The 21045-nt window shown below is 37.6% G+C and overlaps 1 protein-coding gene across 2 annotated transcripts in view; it reads right to left on the bottom strand.

Annotated features, from left to right (window-relative positions):
* The window catches only part of ACACA (acetyl-CoA carboxylase alpha), a 231332-nt gene that overhangs the window by 187160 nt on the left and 23127 nt on the right, over positions 1 to 21045 (bottom strand). The window contains exon 1 of one of the 2 annotated variants that reach the window (XM_045525551.1): positions 2811 to 3296. The exons of the other annotated variant lie outside the window; for it this stretch is intronic. Within the exon in view, the coding sequence (XP_045381507.1) occupies positions 2811 to 2863 (53 nt within the window). The 5' untranslated portion in view covers positions 2864 to 3296. Of the gene's footprint in view, positions 1 to 2810; positions 3297 to 21045 lie in introns of those variants that run through there. 2 annotated transcript variants of the gene reach the window in all.

The raw sequence follows: 21045 nt of genomic DNA, 5'->3' as shown, positions 1-21045 counted from the left end.
GAGAGATATAGATACAATAAAACTATATAAAAGGGAAAACAAGAGAACATGTGATTAAGGAAAAGGGTTATCTGGGTCGAGGGATATACAGAGAAGGGTAGAGGAAAACAGACCATATGGCTACGTGCAGGTTATTGTCAAGACCTATTTTTGTTTTAGGTGGTGGGTTTTCAAATTCTTGTTTTTTGGTGGGGGGAGACAAGGTCTCATTCTGTTGCCCAGACTGGAGTACAACGGCGTCATCACAGCTCACTGCAACCTTGAACTTCTGGGGTCAAGCGATCCTCCCACCTCCAGTCTCCTGAGTAGCTAGGATAACAACCTCCGGCTGACTTGAAAAAAATTTTGCTTGTAGAAATGGGGGGGGTGGTCTCATTATGTAGCTCAGGCTGGTCTTGAACCCCTGGCTTCCAGCAATCCTCCCACTTTAGCCTCCCCAAGTGCTGGGATTACAGGCATGAGCCACTGTTTTACATCATTCTTTAAAATAGCAAAATAAATAATACTGGGCCGCATAAGTGTGTCATGAACCAAGAATTATGATTATATAATTCTATACACCTGGAGTTACATACACACATAGCTAATAAGAAGCAGTTGACCCTAGCACACCACAGAAAGGCTCAGGGTTATAGCGACCACAGAAGACTACAGGGCAGATGAAGCTGACAGCAGAACTGACTGGAGCTCTATCTAAGAAACAGCTGGAGTAGAAACACTGCAAGTGTCGGGACCCCCTCCATCTTCTCATGCAGCTACACAATTACTCTTTCTCCACCTCTAGCCAGAAATTAAATTTAACTAAAGTTAACCTGTGAAGGGGCAGAACCACAGAGGCCTTGGATACAGTGGGACATGGGAATAGCACGAGGGAAGTGGTTGTGCACCAGGGCACAGCTGAGGGAAGAAGTGAGGCACCATGATGAAAACAAGGGGCCCAAGTATAAAGACAGATCTCAAAATCTTCACCTTTCACCTACCTTTTCTCGGGAAGCTATTAGATGATGTCTTCCAAGAGGATGGAGTGAATCAAGAAAAAGGAAGATAAAGGATGGAGGCAAAAGAGGATCCAACATGGAAGAAAAGAGAAGGGAATTCCCTAGATGACTGTTCAAATTGAGGAAAAACTGCCCAGGAGAGTTACCTCCTTGAAAAAATATGGACAGCTGGCAGTTGTGGCTCATGCTTATAATCCCAGAACTTAGGGAGGCCAACTGGGGAGGATTGCTTGAGAACAGGAATTCGAGACCCTGTCTCTACAAAAAGTAAAAAAAAAAAAAAAAAAAAAATAGCATGATGGTGTGCACCTGTAGTCCCAACTACTCAAGAGGCTGAGGCAGGATGGTCGCTTGAGCCCAGGAGTTTGAGGCTGTAGTGAGCTATCATTGCACCACTGCACTCCAGCCTGGGTGACAGAGCAAGACCCTGTCAAGAAAAGAGAGAGAGAGAGAGAGAAGGAAAGAAAAGAAAAAATATGGACAGATTACTTGTTGTATTTAATCATAAAAAAAACAAAACTTTATATATATAAATCTTAGTCCACATGAGCCGCTGTAACAAATTGCCATAAACTGGGTGGCTTATAAACAACAGAAAGTTAGTTCTTACAGTTCTGGAAACTGGGAAGATCAAGGCACTGGCAAATTAGGAGTCTGTTCTTGCTGTGTCCTCACATGGGGGAAGGTGCAAGGCAGATCTCTGGAGCCTCTTTCATAAGGGCACTAATTCCAGCAGTGACTTACAACTTCCTAAGGGCTCTACCTCCTGATACACTAGTGATTAAGTTTCAACATATGAATTTCAGTGAAAATACAAGCATTCAGATACTACATACATATGTACATATATACACACACATGCACACGTGTTTCTATACATATAAAATATTTTTTAATATTTATACATGTACATACAGAAAAAACTGCACATGCCACCACACCTGCCTATTTCTCAGTTACAATTATTTTTTCTTTTGAGATGGGGTCTCACTCTGTTACCCAGGCTAGAGTGCTGTTTTCATCGTAGTTCACTAAAACCTCAAACTCTTGGCCTCAAGCAATCCTCCCGGCTCAGCCTCTCAAGTAGCTGGGACTCCAGGTGCATGCCACCACCCCTGGCTAATTTTTTTGTTTTTCGTAAAGACAGGGTCATGCTATGTTGCCCAGGCTGGTCTTGAACTCCTGGCCTCAAGTGATCCTCCTTCCTCGGCCATCCAAAGTACTGGAATTATACTTGTGAGCTCCGGTATCTTTTATTCAAAGTCTGAACATAAAATAAAAGTTTAGAAATCAGGAGCAAATATACCAGTTTTTATTCATTTCCTTAAAAAAAGCCTTCATTTTTTTAATAGAGACAAAAAAATTATCAAATAAATTCCAGGGCTTCGCTATCAGTGCCTTACTGTTTTTTAAAGGTATAGGCGAGGCACAGTGGCTCATACCGGTAATCCTAACATTTTGGGAGGCTGAGGCAGGGAGATTGCTTGAGGACAAGAGTTCGAGACCAACCTGGGCAACATAGCAAGACCCTCATCTCTACAAAAAAGGTTTTTAAAAATTAGCTGAACATGATGGCACGCACCTGTAATCCTAGCTACCTACTCAGGAAGCTGAGATGGGAAGAATACTCGAACCCAAGAATTCGAGGTTACAGTGACCTATGATCACACTACTGTACTCCAGCCTGTGCGACAGAGTGAGACTCTTAGAAAAGAAAAGAAAAGAAAAGAAAAGAAAAGAAAAGAAAAGAAAAGAAAAGAAAAGAAAAGAAAAGAAGGCATATATTGCCCTAAATGTCACCCTAAAACTTACCTTTGAAGCATGTAATATCTCATCTCCTTATTTTCCTCTAGAGAACCCTCCATATCAAGATGGCCAAGGAATGGAAGCTTTTTCTTCAGATTTCAATGTTGTAAACACAAGCCACAGTTCCTCTGCCTATTGCAGCTGCTTAAAACCCAGGGGGACAAGAGATACTATGCCTACTTCTTGGCCCTGCTTCAGTCAGACTAGAGTATTCCTGATGGCCTCAAACTACAACCTTTTTTGTGTGTGTACTTTGTCCCCAATTTCCACATTTTCCCACCTTCTCCCTTTTTGCATTTTCCCCCTACACTTGGTTTAAACACAGAATTAGTTGGTTTCCCAGAAGGACTGAGAGGAGGAGAAGTGTAAAAGCATGCATACCAGAAAATAGGTCTTAGCAGCTCTGCTTTAGCTGTAGCAAACATGCTTCAACAACAGTCACTTTCTTCTGACAGTCACCAGAGAAAAGCTCCACTGCCTCTCCTGGCTGCCAGGAGCACATGACAGGGAAGGCCCAGGGCAAAAAGAAGACAAAGTTTATCAGGACAACTAAGCCAGAAAATAATGGGGTCATGAAATCCAGAGGGAGGAGGATAGCACAGCCTAAATAGGTAATTTCTGAGACCCAATCAAAACAAATAATACTGACTATCAGACTGCAAGACGGCGGAAAGCAGGTCAAGGCGGAAAGAAAGAAAGTAGAAAGGGAACACGTCACTATTAAGTAACTCTGAATAAAGCGGGAGCCATAATTCTAATTTTCAGGCCAAATACACCTAAACTAAGATTTTATTCACCAAAACTTGAGAATGAGAATGGAGGTGGCATAAAAGGGATATCGAAAAGATGTGGATAAAATCCTCAAAAGGAAAAGAGATCCAGGCAAATATTTTGGAGGTCTAACCAACCTAGTTTAAGCAGGAAAGAAAAATCCTGCCTAGAAAGACTACTAGGATACATATGTTACTAAGAAAGCAAATTTGCCACAAACAGATCCTTAAGAAATAAAAAATGGCTGAATATTATACAGTAACATCTCCTTGTTTTAGCTTTTAATTACATAGATGCCATGACATTTCTCCCTTCTATCGAGAGAAAACAAAATGGCAAAAGACTCTAAAGGTTTAGAATCTATAGAATGACAACTTCCTGGGACAAGTCCTTAGGACTGGAATAACTTATCTGAATCATATCTACCCTGAATCATGCACCATAAGAAAAAGTTTCCCATCAAAATGCTGGATAGAAGCCAGGTACAGTGGCATGTGCCAGTACTCCAGCTTCTTGGGAGGCTGAGGCAGGAAGATCCTTTGAGCCCAGGAGTTTGAGTCTAGCCTGGGCAACACAAGGAAACCCCATCTCTTAAAAAAAAAAAAAAATGCTGGCTAGAAATAGTTAATAATCAGATGCCAACCATGCTGAGAACCTATTAACCTTCTAGAAAAACCTTCCAAAGTAGAAGTATACATGTGACCTGGAGCATAAATAGAAGACAAATGATCAGATAGCAGATAAATGATTAAGATAAACAAATCCTTCACATGCATTCTCTCTGTATATATATATATTTTTTTTAAATCTTGATTTTAGGACATTCAGGTAATCCAAGTTGAAAAAACTCAATCAAGCCATTCAACATGACAACCATCATAATAAAAAATGGAATTCCTGGGTTGTTCTCTGGTCTGTACTTTTCATCCCTTAACAGACATGCCAATGTCTGTTAAGTTAGTCAAGTTTACTTTTTCCTTTAGAGAACCAAGCTGACACAGAGGAGTCTTCTCTCTTTACATCTCTTCAGAGTAACATGTCTCAAAAACAGAGCACTGGAACCTTTGTTCAGGACAATTACAGCAGCCACGGATGTAGAAGCTGCTCAATTTTACACATACCTAGGTGTCTACAGATGTAGGCTGTTTCCAAAAGAAACTTGTTATACAAAGTTCACCATTCAAAATGCAAATAAAGCACTGAGTGTAGAATAAGGCAGGCCACTTTGCACTCAAGTATATCAGAAAAAAATACTAAAGAGACACACTCAGTAATAAACTTTATGCTGTCTTTTACCAAAGGGATCTTTCTACTACAACCAAATAGTAACACCACATACCCAAATCCTACTCCTTTATGGATGCTGCTCCAATTTTTCTGTAATACTAGAACACAAGAAATAAAAAGCTCCATCTATTTCTCCAAAATCAGAGCATCCCCATTTTAATCTAACATGAATAGAGAGTGTCCAAGGTAGACACATACCTGGCACAAAATCCAACTAGAAGCCCACATTGATCCCAGCATTGTAACATGCCAAGCACCAAGGATGATGTAGCAGTTTATCCAGTAGACAGTGACGCATTTGCTGGCTTGACTGCAATCAGTCTGAGTTATACTGCAGCACACACTGTGAGAGACTGTTTTATATTACGGCTTTTACAAGCAGAGAAATCTTAGATCAAGGATGATCACATATTTAAACGTTTCTTTGTGGACTCTAAATTTTGTTCCATTGATCTATATGCCTAGCCTTGAAGCAATGTCACACAGTCTTGATACCTGTGGCTTTTGAAATCAGGTGGATACGTCTTCTAACTTTGCTCTCCTTTTTCAAAATTGTTTGGCTATTCTAGGTCCTCTGGGTTTCCATGTAAATTTCAATATCAGCTTGTCTAATTCTAGAAAGCAAAAAAAAAAAGGCTGCCAGGATTTTAATATGTACTGTGAATTTACAGATTTAGGGAGAATTGCCATCTTGACAATATTGAGTCTTTCAATCAATGAACATGAACTGCCTCTCCATTTATTTATATCCTCCTTCTGTCAGTAATGTTCTATAATTTTTAGTGTATAAGTCTTGCACCTTTTTGGTTATTATACGTTTATTCCTATTTTATTCTTTTTGGTACATTGTGAATAAAATTATTTTCTTACTTTCATTTTTGGGTTGCTTGTTTCTAGCTGGCATATAGAAATATGATTAACCTTTGTATATAGCCAGTGATCTTGCTAAACTCATTTGAAAATTTTTGTTAACAACTTTATTGAGATACAACTCACATACTATACATCTCACCCATTTAAAGGGTACAATTCAATGGTTTTTAGTATATTCACATAGTTGTGAGCCATCATCACAATCATTTTTAGAGCATTTTTATTATCCCCAAAAGAAATCCTGTACCCAGTAGCAGTCACTCCTCAATTCCCCAACACCTTCCCCAGTCCTAGGCAACCACTAATCTACTGTCTTTATAGATTTATTACAGACATTGCATATAAAAGGAAATATGTGGTCTTTTGTGCCTGGCTTCTTTTATTTAGCATAATGTTTTCAAAGTTGTGTCATGTATCAGTATCTTATTCCTTTTTATGGTTGACTAATATTTCATTGTATGGACATACAACATTTTATTTTTATATCATTAGTTGATGGACACTGGCTTGTTTCCACGTTGTGGCTATTACGAATAATGTCATGTACATTCATGCACAAGTTTTTATGTGAACATATTCTTTCCTTTCTCTTGAGTATATAAGTAGGAATGAAATTACTAGATCATATGGTGAGTGTTTAGTTTTATAAGAGCACCAAATTATTTTCAGAGTAGCTATATCATTTTATACTCTCACCAGCAATGTAAAAATGATCCAATTTCTCTGCATGCTCACAAACACTTGCTATTGTTACTATTTTTTATTTTAGGCATTCTGATAGGTGTGTGGTGATATCTCATTGTTATTTTAATTTGCAACTTCCTAATAGCTATTTGAATTTTCCTAATAGCTAACAACTATTAGCTATTAAACATTTTTTTCATGTGCTTACTTGCCATCTGTTATCCTGTTTGGTTTCATTTGCTATTTTTTTTAATCATTTCTCTCTTCTTGAGAATTTCTATTTATTGATTCATTGTTGTCATGGTTTTAAAAAATTCTTTAAACACATTTCCTTTAATTCTTTGAATACATTTACAGTAGCTGTTTTGAAGACTTTGCTAAGGAACACTTGTAGATAGTTTCTACTGACTTTTTTCCCCCATAAATATGGGTCACACTTTCCTCTATCTTTGCCTGGCCTATGATTTTTATTGAAAATTGAACATATTAAACAATTTATTGTAGCAACTCAGGATTCTGATTTCTTTTACTTATGAAGGCTGTTGTTGTTGTTACCACAGTTTGCTTGTTTCTTGGCTTAATCGTTTTGCCTGGGCTAAATCTATGAAGTCTGTCTCCCCCACAGTATAGCCACTGATGTCTCAGCTCGTTTTCTTTTTATTTCTTGTTTTTATGTTTGAACCTGGCCTCTGAGGAGTCACCCTTATGTCTGCATAGCTTAGATGTCAACCAATGATTAATAGGAATTATGCTAAAACACCTGAAGCCAATAAGGTCTTTGCACTCTATTCATAGGTCTGGGGGGAGCAGAGTGTATGGTAACACATTCAAATTCAAACTTCAGGACATTTTCAAGTCTGCCCTAGCTTTTACTTTCTTTTGGGGCTTAGCATGTCTATTCTGTGAATGTATGCTGCCTCAGCCTGCAAAATGCTTGCCCCAACCACAAACAGGCCTCAGTCTAACAAAGCCATTGGCCTACTCCACTTGCCGACTGCCAAGATAATCACTTCCACAAACAATGCCATTAAGCATGGACATCATCCACCACTCAAATCGGGTAAGCTCCCTTCAACTGTAGCATCAAGCTGCCAGTGACCTACCCACACTGGCAAAACTTCCATGCCAAATGAGCTGGGAAAGAAGGGATGGAACAGTCCCAGGTAAGAACACCACAGATTCCTACTGTTTTTACAGAATTTCAGCAGTTTTCCAAGTAAAATATTTTCTCAGATTACTGTATGCTTTTTGGTTGATTTCAAGAGTGCTAAAATGGTTGTTTTGTCCATTTTGCCAAACTTTATAGTTGTTTTTTAGGTTGAGGATTTGCCAATCTCCTCAGTCAGTTAAGTCCCATCTGTTTTGTTTACTTTTGAGATATAACTTCATATAATAAAGTGCAAATATCTTAAGTACTTAACTCAATCTCACATATGTATACCCACAGGAGTAGGAGACAGAATATTTCCATAGTCTCAGAAGGCTTTCTTGTGTTCCCTTCCCAGTCAACACATTCCCCAAAGGTAAGCACTATTCTGACCTTTACAACCATAAATCATTCTTATCTGTTCTTGAACTTCATATATATAGTGTTATACTATATGTACTTTTATTTCTGGCTTCTTCTGATCAATATTATGTGTATAAAATTCATCCATGTTGTGACATAGCAATAGTTTATTCATTTTCATTGCTGTGTAGAATTCCATTCTCTGAATGTCCCATGATTTATTTATCTATTCTACCATTGATGGATATTTGGGTTGTTTATAAATTTTGAATATACTTGTCCTTGTACTTGATGATGGATAAATGTACCAATTTCTTTTGAGTATATACACAGGGACAGAATTGCTTATTTATGAGTTATGTCTATGTTTAGCTTTAAAAGATACTGCCAAATAGTTTTCTTTTTCTTTTCTTTTTGTTGAAACAGTGTCTCACTCACCCAGATTGTAGAGCAACGGTGTGATCACAGCTCATTGCAGCCTCAAACTCCTGGGCTCAAGTGATCCTCCTGCCTCCCCAGTAGCTGGGAGTACAGGTGTGTGCCATCACACCTGGCTAATTTTTTATTTTATTATTTTTTTTGAGACAGGATCTCGCTCTGCTGCCCTGGGTAGAGTGCACTGGCATCATCACAGCTCACTGCAGCCTTGAACTCCTGGGCTCAAGTAATCCTCTTGCCTCAGCCTCCCAAGTAGCCGGGACTATAGGTGAGTGCCACCACACCTGGCTAATTTTTCTATTTTTTGTAGAGATTATTACCTCAGCCTCCCAAAGTGCTAGGATTACAGGTGTGAGGCACTGCACGTCACCTCCAAATAGTTTTCTAAAGTGGTTGTACCAATTCATATTCCTATCAGTGATGACTGAGAGTTCAATGTGCCCCATATCCTTGCAACTACTTGATAATGTCAGTCTTTTAATTTTAGCTTTTTTGGTTAGGATAAGTGTTTAACTCATTGTAATTTTAATTTACAAATTCCTGATGACTAATGATATTGAGCACCTTTTCATATGCTTATTTGCCATTTGGATATCTTGTTTTGAAGTGCCTATTCAAATCTTTTCTCCATATTTCTATTGTGTTGAATGTCTTTTCTCTTATTGATTTATAAGATTCTTATAGTGGGATATTTTAATATTCCTATTTCAGCAACTGATAAGATAATAGGTAGAAAAGAAAACTCAAGGATACAGAAAAACAACCATAATTGAAAAACTTAACTGACATATACAGAACCCTGTAAACAGCAACCGCAAAATACACATTCATTGCAAGTGTTTATGAAACTTTATCAAAATAGGCCATATGCTGAGTCATAAAGTATCAAAAAATTTCAAAGGTCTGAAATCACATAGATCTTCTGAACACAATGGATTGAACTAAAAATCAATAACAAAGATAAAATCCCTAAGTGTCCTGAAATTAACCAATACACATTTTTTTTAATTTCAGCTCATTATGGGGGTACAAAAGTTCAAGTTATATATATTCCCCATACCCCCCATACCCCCAAGTCTGAGCTTCAAGCGTGTCCATTCCCTAGACAGTGCTCATCGCACTCATCACGTAGGTATGCACCCCTCCCCTCCCCCCATCCCCCCAATACACTTTTAAATAATTTATGGGTCAAAAAAAGTCACAATGAAAATAGGAAAATATCTTAAATGAATGATAATGAAAATATACCACATAAAAACTTGGGGGATGTTAATATAATAAGATGAACTGATGAGCAAATACAGAAATAGAGAGGATTATCAACAAAGCCAAAAATCAGTTCTTTGAAAAGGCTAATTAAATTGATAATATTTTACTAAGACTGATCGAGAACAAACGAGAAAATGCTAATTGCCAGTATCAGGAATGAGGAAAAAGTGATTACTATAAATCCCACAGACATGAAAAAGAAATGAGTATATTATTATAAACTTTATGCCAATAAATCCAAAAATTTTATATAAAATTGATAAGTCCCTTGAAACACAACTTTCCATTCCACTCTGGGAAAAATAGAAAATCTGAATAATCCTATTCTACTGAAGAAATTATAATATGTATAACTTAAAAGCTACTGCTATTGCCTTTTGTGACTGTCCCTGGTCAACATTTCTCTCTCTCCCATTTAGTCAACAAATATTTATTGAGTGACTATTATATGTTGTAGAAAGTGCTGCATATACAATTATAAACAAAAGATATATTGTCTCTGCCTTCATGTTATAGTTTAATGGAGATAAGCAAATAAATATACCAGCAAAAATATTACAATTTATGATAAATATTATCACAATGTCAGGGGGGAAGCAGAAATAATAGCAAGCCTCTCTGAGGAAATGACATTTCACCTAAAGCTTAAAGGATAAAGATCTCAAATGACCCCTAAGAGACTGAAAGAGAATTCTAGGTAGAAGGATCAGTACATGTAGCCTTGAAATAGGAAAAAGATTAGCCCTACTATCTTTTCAGAGGAACTAGAAAGCCAATATGATTGAAGCACTGTCAGCAAACGGAAGTTGACAGAAGTCACATCGTTCAGGGTCTCATGAGCCAAGTTAAGAACTTTGTATCTTATGCTAAGTGCAGCAGGAAATCAGGAGGCAAGAGTATAATATAGGCAGGGAATCCAGTTGGATGACCATTCTAGTAGTCCAAGTAAGAGCTGATGGACTAAGGCTTGAACTAAGGTGATGGCAATGAATGTATTATTGGAGATAAATATTGGAGATAAAATTAACAGAACTGAAGTATGATTCCCCAGGTTTTTGGCTTGAGCAGAGTGACTAGAGGTGCTATTTAGTGAGATGGGGAAGATTAGAGGAGGATCAAATTTATGAAGAGGGTAAGGGAAATCAAGAGTTCAATGCCTATAGCATATTCAAGTGAAAATGTCACATAAATAGATGAACATAAAAAGTGATGTCAGATGATATGCATGGAAAAGATACTATAAATCTGGGAGTCACTGGCATACAACCAGTGGCAAAGGAATGAAAATATATATATATATATATATATATATATATATATATATATATGTATGTATCTCAAGTAAAAAGAGAAGAAAGCCTAGGACCAAGGAGTGAAAGAATCCAACATTTAGAAGTTATATGACAGAGAAAAGGCTTTCGAAGGAGATTGGAAAAAGTACAAAGGAGGTAGGAAGAAAGGCACGAAAGTGTGGTTTTTAGCAGAAAAGAAAAGCCTACGTTTTAAGGAAAATGTAGTCATCTGAATAGAACTGTTGAGAAACCCAAAAGGATGATAACTGAAAAGTATCCACTGGATTTAGCAATACAGTAGTCATTACTGATTTTATAAGAGCAGTTTCAGTAGCATAGCTGGCTAGAATGGAATAGCTCGAAGAATGAATGGGAGATGAGGAAGTAGAGATAGCAATCCTGAAAATCTTGGCCATGAAGTGGAGCAGAGAGATAGAGCAATAAGTCCTAAGGCAATATGGCCATCCAAGAAGTGTTTTATAAAGATGGGAGAGATCAGAGCATGTCTGAGTGCCAATAGGAATGATCTAGCAGAAAAAGGTGTATTTCAAATATAAAGGATGGTAAAAAGGAATTTTAGGAGAAAAAAATAAGTAAATAAAATAAAATGTAAAGGAGAAGAGGATGACCAAAGCAGAGAGGATCCTGAGAAGTGCTTGCAACAAGAAGGAAAAATGAGAATATGAGTACGGATACAAGTAAGTTTAAGATGAGGTATCAGAAGAATTTCAGGGCTGACAGTTTCTATTTTCTCAACAAAATACGTGGCAAGGTTATAAATTAAAAATATTTGTAAGCCAGGTACAGTGGCTCACACCTGTAATTCCAGCTCTTTGGGAGGCTGGAATGGGAAGATCGCTTGAGGCCAGGAGTTTGAGACCAGCCTGGGAGACCCCGTTATCTATAAAAAATTAAAAAAAAAAAAAAAAAAAAAAGCTGGGCATGGTGGCACACACTTATAGTCCTAGCTACTTAGGAGGCTGAAGCAGGAAGAGTGCTTAAACCCAGGAGTTCAAGGCTGCAGTGAGTTATAATCCCACCACTGCACTCCAGCCTGGGAACAGAGTGAGATTCTGTCTCTAAAAAAAGAAAAAAAGAAATGTGTCTAGAAGGGGCAGGGAATGGCACAAAGGAAGCTGCTGGTTTAAGGACAATGGAGAAGGAATGAAAGTATTGTTGTGGAAAATGGAAGGCCAAATTACCAGAACAGAAAACAAAATAGGAGAAAGAACAAGAAAAGTTTCACAGCACAGGCAATATTTAAGAAGGTCCTTAAAGAGTAATGACCTCAAAGAATAAATGGAATTTCAACGGTCAGGGGAAATGGCATTTCAGTAAGAACACATCGCAAAGAGAGACACAGAAAAAGAGACTGAGACATAAACAGAACAAGCAAAAGTCACAAAGATGGAAAGTATAGGGTGTTGGAAGATAGGGCTAAGAGACATGAAAGGTTTCAGGAGTTTTGCAGGGCTTTGCCTTGAAGGAATCTGCGAGCGTGTTAGTTCACAGACCAGAAGCTGCCTAGCAACAGGGGGCATCTCACCCGTTAGAGGCAAATGCAAGGTGATGCTTGTCTCGAGACCTGGAGGCCAGCGCCTGATGCTTGTTTAGACAGAGCTTGGCATAGGGTCACAGGTTAAAGACTGATCAAAGAATGCCAGACCAGCAGACACCTGCAGCTGAAACCAATTAGCCTCAAGGACATTTCTTGCTTCACTCCTGACCACATGTCTCAGTTAATGAGAAACTAGATAAAGAAATATATGATCTCTATATTTCTATTTAGCTTTTCTGCTAATTGACAATTTTATCTTTAACTTGTATACTCAGCTAGATCTATTCTTAACTTAGGGCTTAGAAATTTATCTTAGAAAAATTTTGTAACTGTTTGCTCATGTAGATATAATAATTAAGGTATCTCTAGAAATTTGGGGGGAGCCTTGAAACCTAAACGAATAATTTGTACACATAAATCTGTAACCACTACAACTGACTGCTGTACCAATAAATGCTGATGCGAGATTTCACTCAGGGCCTCACAGCTCACAGGAATGCTGGAGGACCCCTGACTCCCCCATCACTTTAAACTACACTTTGTCTCTGTCTCTATTATTTCTTTGTCTCTATTATTTTCAAATCTATTGCGACGATCCTGCCTGGAACCTGTTTTGCTGGGAGCGTAGCTAACTCCAGGCATAGGGCATGTTGGGGAAGAGGCAATTGTCTAGTGTGAATGCAATAAGAAAAGGAGGAAAAAAACACTGAGTACATGGATAGAGAAACAAGACTAGAAAAATTAGTCTTATTGGCCAGACTGTGGAAGAACTTAAGTACCGTGACCAAATACCTCCATCACTTATTAGGTCAGTAAATTACATAATTTCTCTGAGCCTGTATCCTCATCTGTAAAATGAAGATAATTAATACCTACTCAACAGGACTGACTGTTGTTTGGTTCCTGAGATAAACATTGAAAGCAATCAGTGTCTAAGTCACAGAAAATGCTCAATAAATGGCAGTAAATGTTGGGGTTGTTACTATCTTAGGCTTTACTCTGAAAGCAGAGGAAATTTATTACATGTTTTTGAACAGATGTGAAACTGTTAAAGACTAAAGTCAGAGAAAATAGTTAGAAAGCCACTGCAATAGACCAGGCAGAGATAATGAACACCTACACAAGGTCAGTGATGATGGGAGCCAAAATGAAAAATATAAGGGGAAAAAAATGTAGAAGTGATATGATACAATTATTTGCATTTAGTGGGTCAGGGTGTCCTGGAACTCAAATCCAAATTCTGTATTCTGAACACTCTTAAGAATCTTTCATTGATGATCGCCTATAAGTCTTCCTGACTAACGGAGTCCCAGTTTTGTGACTGCCATTAGATTTTACTGGAGAGGAGGTTAATATTTTTACTTGTGAGGAATTATTACATTGCCATTTTGAGAAAAAAACTATAAATCTTGGGAGAAAGAGTACTCAGAAAAACATCAGGTATTAAGCTACGGTTATTACAACAATTTCATTTTCATTTCAACAAACGGTGTCACCCACATGCTAGAAACCTGAGAGAGTTAAAAAGAAACTTGCCAGGCATGGTGGCAGGCACCTGTAACCCCCTACTCAGGAGGCTGAGGCAGGAGGATTGCTTGACCCCAGGGGTTCGAGGCAAGCCTGAGCAACATAGCGAGACTCCATCTCTTAATTAATTATTAATGAATTTTTTTAAAAGAGAGAGACTATGATTCTAAAGTATATCTGGCATGAGATGGTCCCAACTTGACACTAATAGCTCAAGGTCAAACCTTGCAATATCTTTAATTCTTTCTCTATTATTCTTTGCTAAAAATCTACCCTTAAAAAAAATAAAATCAACTACAAACTTTTTTTGATACTGCTATCCCCTCAAATAACTGCCCTATTTTCTTCTTAGCCATCAACTTAAGAGAAAATATCATTGAAATTCCTACTCTGCCACTTACTTACTATTAATACTTAATCTCCTGCCAGCTACTAAAGCTGTTTGCCCCAAAACCCTCCTACTATTCACTAACCCCAGCTGCCCCAAAACCCTCCTACTATTCACTAACCCCAGTGCTTTTTCTCAGTCTTTTTATCTTTTTTGCTTTTTAGAGATGGGGTCTCATTATGTTGCCTAGGCTGGTCTTGAACTCTTGGGTTCAAGCAATCTTCCCACCTCAGCCTCCTGAGTAGCTGAAACTATAGGTGCACATTACCATGCCTGGCTTTCTCAGTCTTTTATCTTTTACTTCTTTATCCAACACTGTAGGCCACATCCACCACCTTGAAATTATCTTTTCCTTGGCTTTCTTGGTTATCCTTCTACCTTATTGATAATTTCCTATGTCCTTTGTCTTTTTCTTCTCCATCCTTCCACTTAAAGATAGATATTTCCCTAAGATACATTTCCCTTCTATGTACTCTTGTGCAACTGGATCTAAACCCACTTGCACAATTTTAATTTCGATGCAGCAAACATTTACTAAGCTTTTGCTATATGCTAGGAAATATTCTAAACTCTGAAAAAGTGCTTCTTGGCTCAGGATTCATATCTGACTCACTTGGAGAGCATTAGAATAAAGATTGCTGGGATCCATGACCAGAGACTGTAATTTAATAAGTCTGGGACAGGCCTCAGGAATCCATATTTTTTGTAAAGCTTCATATATGATTCTGTTGCACAGCGAGGGAAAATCTAAATTTTGTTTTCCATTTTACAGATGTCTTAGGATGTTTGAGCTGTATTTACTCCAACACTTCTGACACTAAACATGTGGGTTTTTTTCCACATCAACAACCAATTCTCCAACGCTGTGGACACCAACTGGGAGTCTCACAATTCAATTCTGACACTACCCAGAGTTCGCACAGACCCCACAGTTTAAGTGCTCAGTCCCACAGACTAACCCCCAGTTCAGATAACAGTTCTAAATCCCAGCCACCTGCACTTCTGACCAACTAGCTATAAATCAGGAGTTCCCACAACCCCTTCCTGAGGTTTGATAATTTGCTAGAATGGTCCTTTACTCCTTCCTAGAGGTAGAGGAGCTGAAAGTTTGAACCCTCTAACTATGCCACGGTCTTTCTGGTGACCAGCCCCCATTCTGAAGATATCTAGGGGCCCCTAGCCCCCAGTTATCTCATTAGCATAAAAGATACTTATCACTCAAGAGATTCCAAGGGTTTTAGGAGCTGTGTGCCAGGAACCAGGGACAGAGACGTATTTATTATCACTGTGTGACATAGAAACTTTTAATGACCTGACCTCTATCTTAACAGCCTCTTCTTCTATTGTACTGACCATGCTGTGCCCCTCACATTCCAGTAATACTCAATTACTTGCAATTGCCTGAACATGCTAGATGTTGCACTAGTACCTCTGCACATGTTGTCTACCCGACAATCTCTACCCTTCCTATTGCATATACTCATATCTCTGTTAGCCTGTCTTTTCTCTGTTCATCCTTCAAATCCAAGTTCGAACATCTCTGAGACCTTATTGGACCCCTAACAGATCACTTCAAGCCCATCATAATAACGATTAGAGCTGTTGTGAGTATTAGAAATAATGTTAAGTACCTGGCACAATGTTTGTCTAGACACTAATATATTCAATGAATAACAGAAACCCACTGAGGTAGTGTCATAAGATGATCACTTTATTTTTGACAAAGATCCCAGTAATGGCCAGGTGGAGCTTATATTGAAGGGGGAAAAAGACTGGAGAATAGCTAAAATGCTATTGCCATAATCAAAACAAAAAATAAAAGCAAGAGCAATGGCAAGGACAATGAGGAAAAAAAGGGATGAATTCAGGAGTCACTGGGGGATAACACCAATAAAAATACATAGTTAGATGTGAGGGGTGAAGGAAAAAGGAATTCAGCATAACACCCATATTTCTGGCTTGGAAGACTAGAGAAAGGGGAGTGCCATTAATTAAGATGGGACAAGGAACAGGATACTGAGAAGAGAAGGATGAAGACAGAAAGACTCGCAGAAGACCAACAATTAAGGTATATGTGAAAAAGTCAAAGCTATTCAAGAACCTGAGATAGAAGGCTCAGAAAGTCAGGAGATTGGGAGAGAAGTGTCATAAAACATAGGGAACAGTTTCAAGAATGAGCAAAAAGTATGCCTATAGTCCCAGCTACTGGGGAGACTATGCCAAGAGGATCATCTGAGCCCAGGAATTTGAGGTTACAGTGAGCTATGATGACGCCACTGCATTCTAGCCCAGGCGATAGAGCAAGACCCTGTCTCAAAAAAAAAAAAAAAATAAGAAAGAAAGAAAAGGAAAGAAAGAAAGAAAGAAAGAAAGAAAAAGAAAAAGAAAAAGAATGAGCAACAGTGAACAGTCTCACACGAAGCCATTAGGAGGTCACGCATGAGTATTCTAAGTGCAGTTTCAGTGAAGTGGTAGGCACAGAAGCCTAACTGCAACAGATTAAATGAATGGAACTATCAGTTGAAAGTGGCATATTGAGCATCTGTTTATTTCTGCTCCCTAACAAAATTGCACAAAAATGACAATAAAATGATAAAAGAATCATAAAGCCATAAGAAAAGAGAATTGAAGAGGAGACTCCAACAGATAAAAGATGTCAAAAAAACTTTTGGAAAATGGAAACTGGATGGTCAAGTAGTAGCTACCTCAGAAACTAAAGAGTATAAAGTAAGGAAAGCCACTTAGAAACAAGTATAACTCTGCTTCAGCACTCCGGAAAACCTCAGGAATTAGAAGTATCTGTTTTACCTCTACTAGCAAGGGTAGAGACGAAGCTGAAAACCAAAGAAAGTCTCTAGTTTACTTGAAAGCACTGACCCAATGTTAACTACTTAATTTTAATAAATACAGAGTTGTCAGATAAAATATAACACGCCCATTTAAATTGGAATTTCAGATATTGAAGAGTACACAAAAAAATGGAAAGATATTCCATCCGCAGGGATTGAAAGAATGAATATTGTTAAAATGAGAATACTAACCCAAAGCAATTTACAGATTCGGTGCAACCTCTATCAAAATACCAATGACATTCTTCAAAGAAATAGAAAAAACAATTGTAAAATTTATATGGAACCAGCCAGGCGCGGTGGCTCACGCCTGTAATCCTAGCATTCTGGGAGGCCGAGGCAGGCGGATCGTTTGAGCTCAGGAGTTCGAGACCAGCCTGAGCAAGAGCGAGACCCCTGTCTCTACTAAAAATAGAAATTATATGGACAACTATATATATATATATATATATATATATATATATACACACACATACACATACATACATGCATATATATATAGAGAGAGAGAGAGAGTTAGCCGGGCATGGTGCGGCATGCCTGTAGTCCCAGCTACTCGGGAGGCTGAGGCAGTAGGATTGCTTGAGCCAGGCGTCTGAGGTTGCTGTGAGCTAGGCTGATGCCATGGCACTCTAGCCCGGGCAACAGAGTAAGACTCTGTTTCAAAAAAACAAAAAAAAATATTTATATGGAACCACAAAGGACCCCAAATAGCCAAAGCAATCCTGAACAAAAAGAATAAAGCTGGAGGCATCATACTACCTGACTTCAAAATATACTACAGAACTATAGTAACCAAATCAGCATGGTACTGACATGAAAACAGACACATAGACCAATGAAATAGAATAGAGGACCCAAATATAAATCCACGCATTTACAGCCAACTCATTTTGACAAAGGTGCCAAGAACATACAATGGGGAAAGGGCAATCTCTTCGATAAATGGTGCTGGGAAAACTGGAAAAACCTTACACAAATGAATAAAACTAGATCCCTATCCCTCACGATATAAAAAAAAATCATATCAAAATGGATTAAAGACTTAAATCTAAGACCTGAAACTATTACACTACTAGAGGAAAACATTGGGAACTGCTCCAGGATGTTGGTCTGGGCAAAGAATTTTTTGTGTAAGACCTTAAAAGTATAGGCAACAAAAGCAAAAATAGACAAAGAGAACCACATCAAGCTAAAAAGCTTTTGCACAGCAAAGGAAACAATCAACAAAGTGAAAAGATAACCCATAGAATGGGGATTTGCAGTCTATCCACCATCTGACAAGCAATTAATAACTAGAATATATAAGGGGCTCAACCAATGCAATAGCAAAAAAAAAAAAAATATATATATATATATACGATTTTAAAGGTTAAAAAACAAGACCCTGTCTCCAAAATAATAATTAAAAAATTAGCTGGGCTCAGTGGTATGTGCCTATAGTCTCAGATACTCAGGAGACTGAGGTGAGAGGATCGCTTGAAACCAAGAGTTCAAGACCAGCCTGGGCAACATAGTGAGACCCCATCTCTACAAAAAAAATTTTTTTTAATTAGCCAAGCATGGTGGCACACACCTGTAGTCCTAGCTACTTGGGAGGAGGAGGTGGGAGTATTGTTCTAGCTCAGGTATTCGAAGCTGCAATAAGCTATGATCATGCCACTATACTCAATCAAGCCTGGGTGACAAAGTGAGACCCTGTCTCTAAAAATACTTAAAATAAATAAATAAATAAATAAGTCTAAAATAATAGAAGGAAAAAAAAAGAAACAGATTAACTGGCCCAGTGGTGTGTACCTGTAGTCCCAGTTACTTGAGAGGCTGAGGCAGGAAGATTGTGACAAGCCTAGGCAACATAGTGAGACCCTGGCTCAAAAACACAAAAAAATTATCACATGTATCCCCAAAATATGTGTATCTATTTTGTATCAGTAAAAAAATTTTTTGAAATAAGTCTGAATTTCAGGCAAATAACAAATAATTTTTATGTAAGTATGTCTCATATAATATTTGGAACAACTTACACTAAAAAATTATTTGTTGTACATCTGAAATTCAAAATTAACTGGATGTGCTGTATTTTTATTTGCTAAATCTGGCAACTCTAGATAAATTAACTATGCTTATAGAAGATGTTAATATTAGGGGAAACTGAGTAAAAGATACATAGGAACTCCCTGTGTTACCTCCGCAACTCTTCTGTAAGTCTAAAATTATTTCAAAATAAAAAGCTAAAAAAATTAAGTTTAAAAAGGATTTTTAATGATATGAGAAAGTATTTTACATGAAAAAAGCAGGAAACAGCTGTGTACTCATTTATTATAGCATCACTGGTATATACATTTTTAATAAAATTTATCCTTAAGGGGTAAAAAAACACTGAAGAGAAATATATAAAATATTAATAGTGGTTATCACTGAATGATAGTATTCTAGATTGTTTTCATTTCCTTTTTTATAGTTTTTGGATTTCTAACTTTTCTGTAATAAGCATACATTACTTCTTATAATTTAAAAATATAAGGCAACAAATGCAAACTTCACTTATAAATTTATGCTAACAGAAAGAAAGGAGGGGGAAAATGTATGCATTACACTCGAAATAATAAAAGTAATAAACGTTGTCAACCAGCTGTCCTAAGCCCTACTTACAACGCTCATAATTTCATTTCCACAATTAGCTAAGTTTATAGAATAAACTCCAGAGACTAAAATACATACTTGGGCACAGACAGCTCCTGTTTTCTGAATGGAAAGAAGGGAAGGGTGAGAGAGGGAGAGATAAAACTATTGCCTGCAGCAAAACAGTACCAAGTTGCTGATCCCATAATGACCTTCTCTGTCTACTCACTACTTAGGCACCATGGCAACTAGGAACCACAGAATATCAAGGAACTAGCATTGAAAGTAGAAAGTTTGGAGAGCTACTGGGGGAAGGAAAGCTAATTCAGAAATGTTAGGAAAGCCAAAACATAAGAACACTCTCATAGGCCTATAAATAAGCAAAGCCCTAATATAAACTCAAAACTAGAGCCAGTTTCCTTATTTGCCATGTTAAAGTGTGGCAGAGATGAGCCAAAAGATAGGAAGGGGGAATGAAATTTCCTGTGTTTTCCACAGTGGCTATTCTCAACATGCAAATTATAACAGTGACAGTATACATTTGTTGTAATCAAAAGCCTTTCAAACCAAACTTCCCAAGTGTTAAGCACTAATATGCAAAAGACTTAAAGAGGGTTTTTCAGTCAAAAATGTTTATTTCACAAAAGGACTCCTTGATAATAAATAATACCATATTACACCAGCATGGCACACTTTACTTTTGCAAAAGCTTTGCAGCTATTATTTAATTTTATTCCCATTGCTAGATTTAAATGGAGTCATTTCAAATTCAAGGAGTTTAAAGTGAGAGACTAAAAGGAAAAGAGAATCCTTATTTCTTTCCAGGTCAAACACAAACATATAGCTAAAACGAAAAAGCTCTGTCCTTTATAGTTTTTGATAAAATCATGCTTATAATGTTCACTGTCATTATGAATATAAAATTCATTTAAAAAACATCACTAATGCAACACCAAATTGTTGTGCTACAACTGCAATAACCATCAAATGTATAGAATGGTAAGCCTCCTCTATTTTTCCTATTTCTTTCTATGCTACCAAATTATCACTAGCAACCATATATTTCATTATTTGCTAACTTCTTAAGTCACTGGTCACTGTCACAAAAAGGGATTGGGAGAATGCGATAGATTAAGAAATTTAAGAAACATAATACACAATGTGTAGTCTTTG

Source organism: Lemur catta, chromosome 15 (genome assembly GCF_020740605.2).
Source record: "Lemur catta isolate mLemCat1 chromosome 15, mLemCat1.pri, whole genome shotgun sequence".
Classification (NCBI taxonomy): Eukaryota; Metazoa; Chordata; class Mammalia; order Primates; family Lemuridae; genus Lemur; species Lemur catta.
Note: the sequence above shows the minus strand (reverse complement) of the source record. Positions and strands in the feature narration are given on the sequence as shown.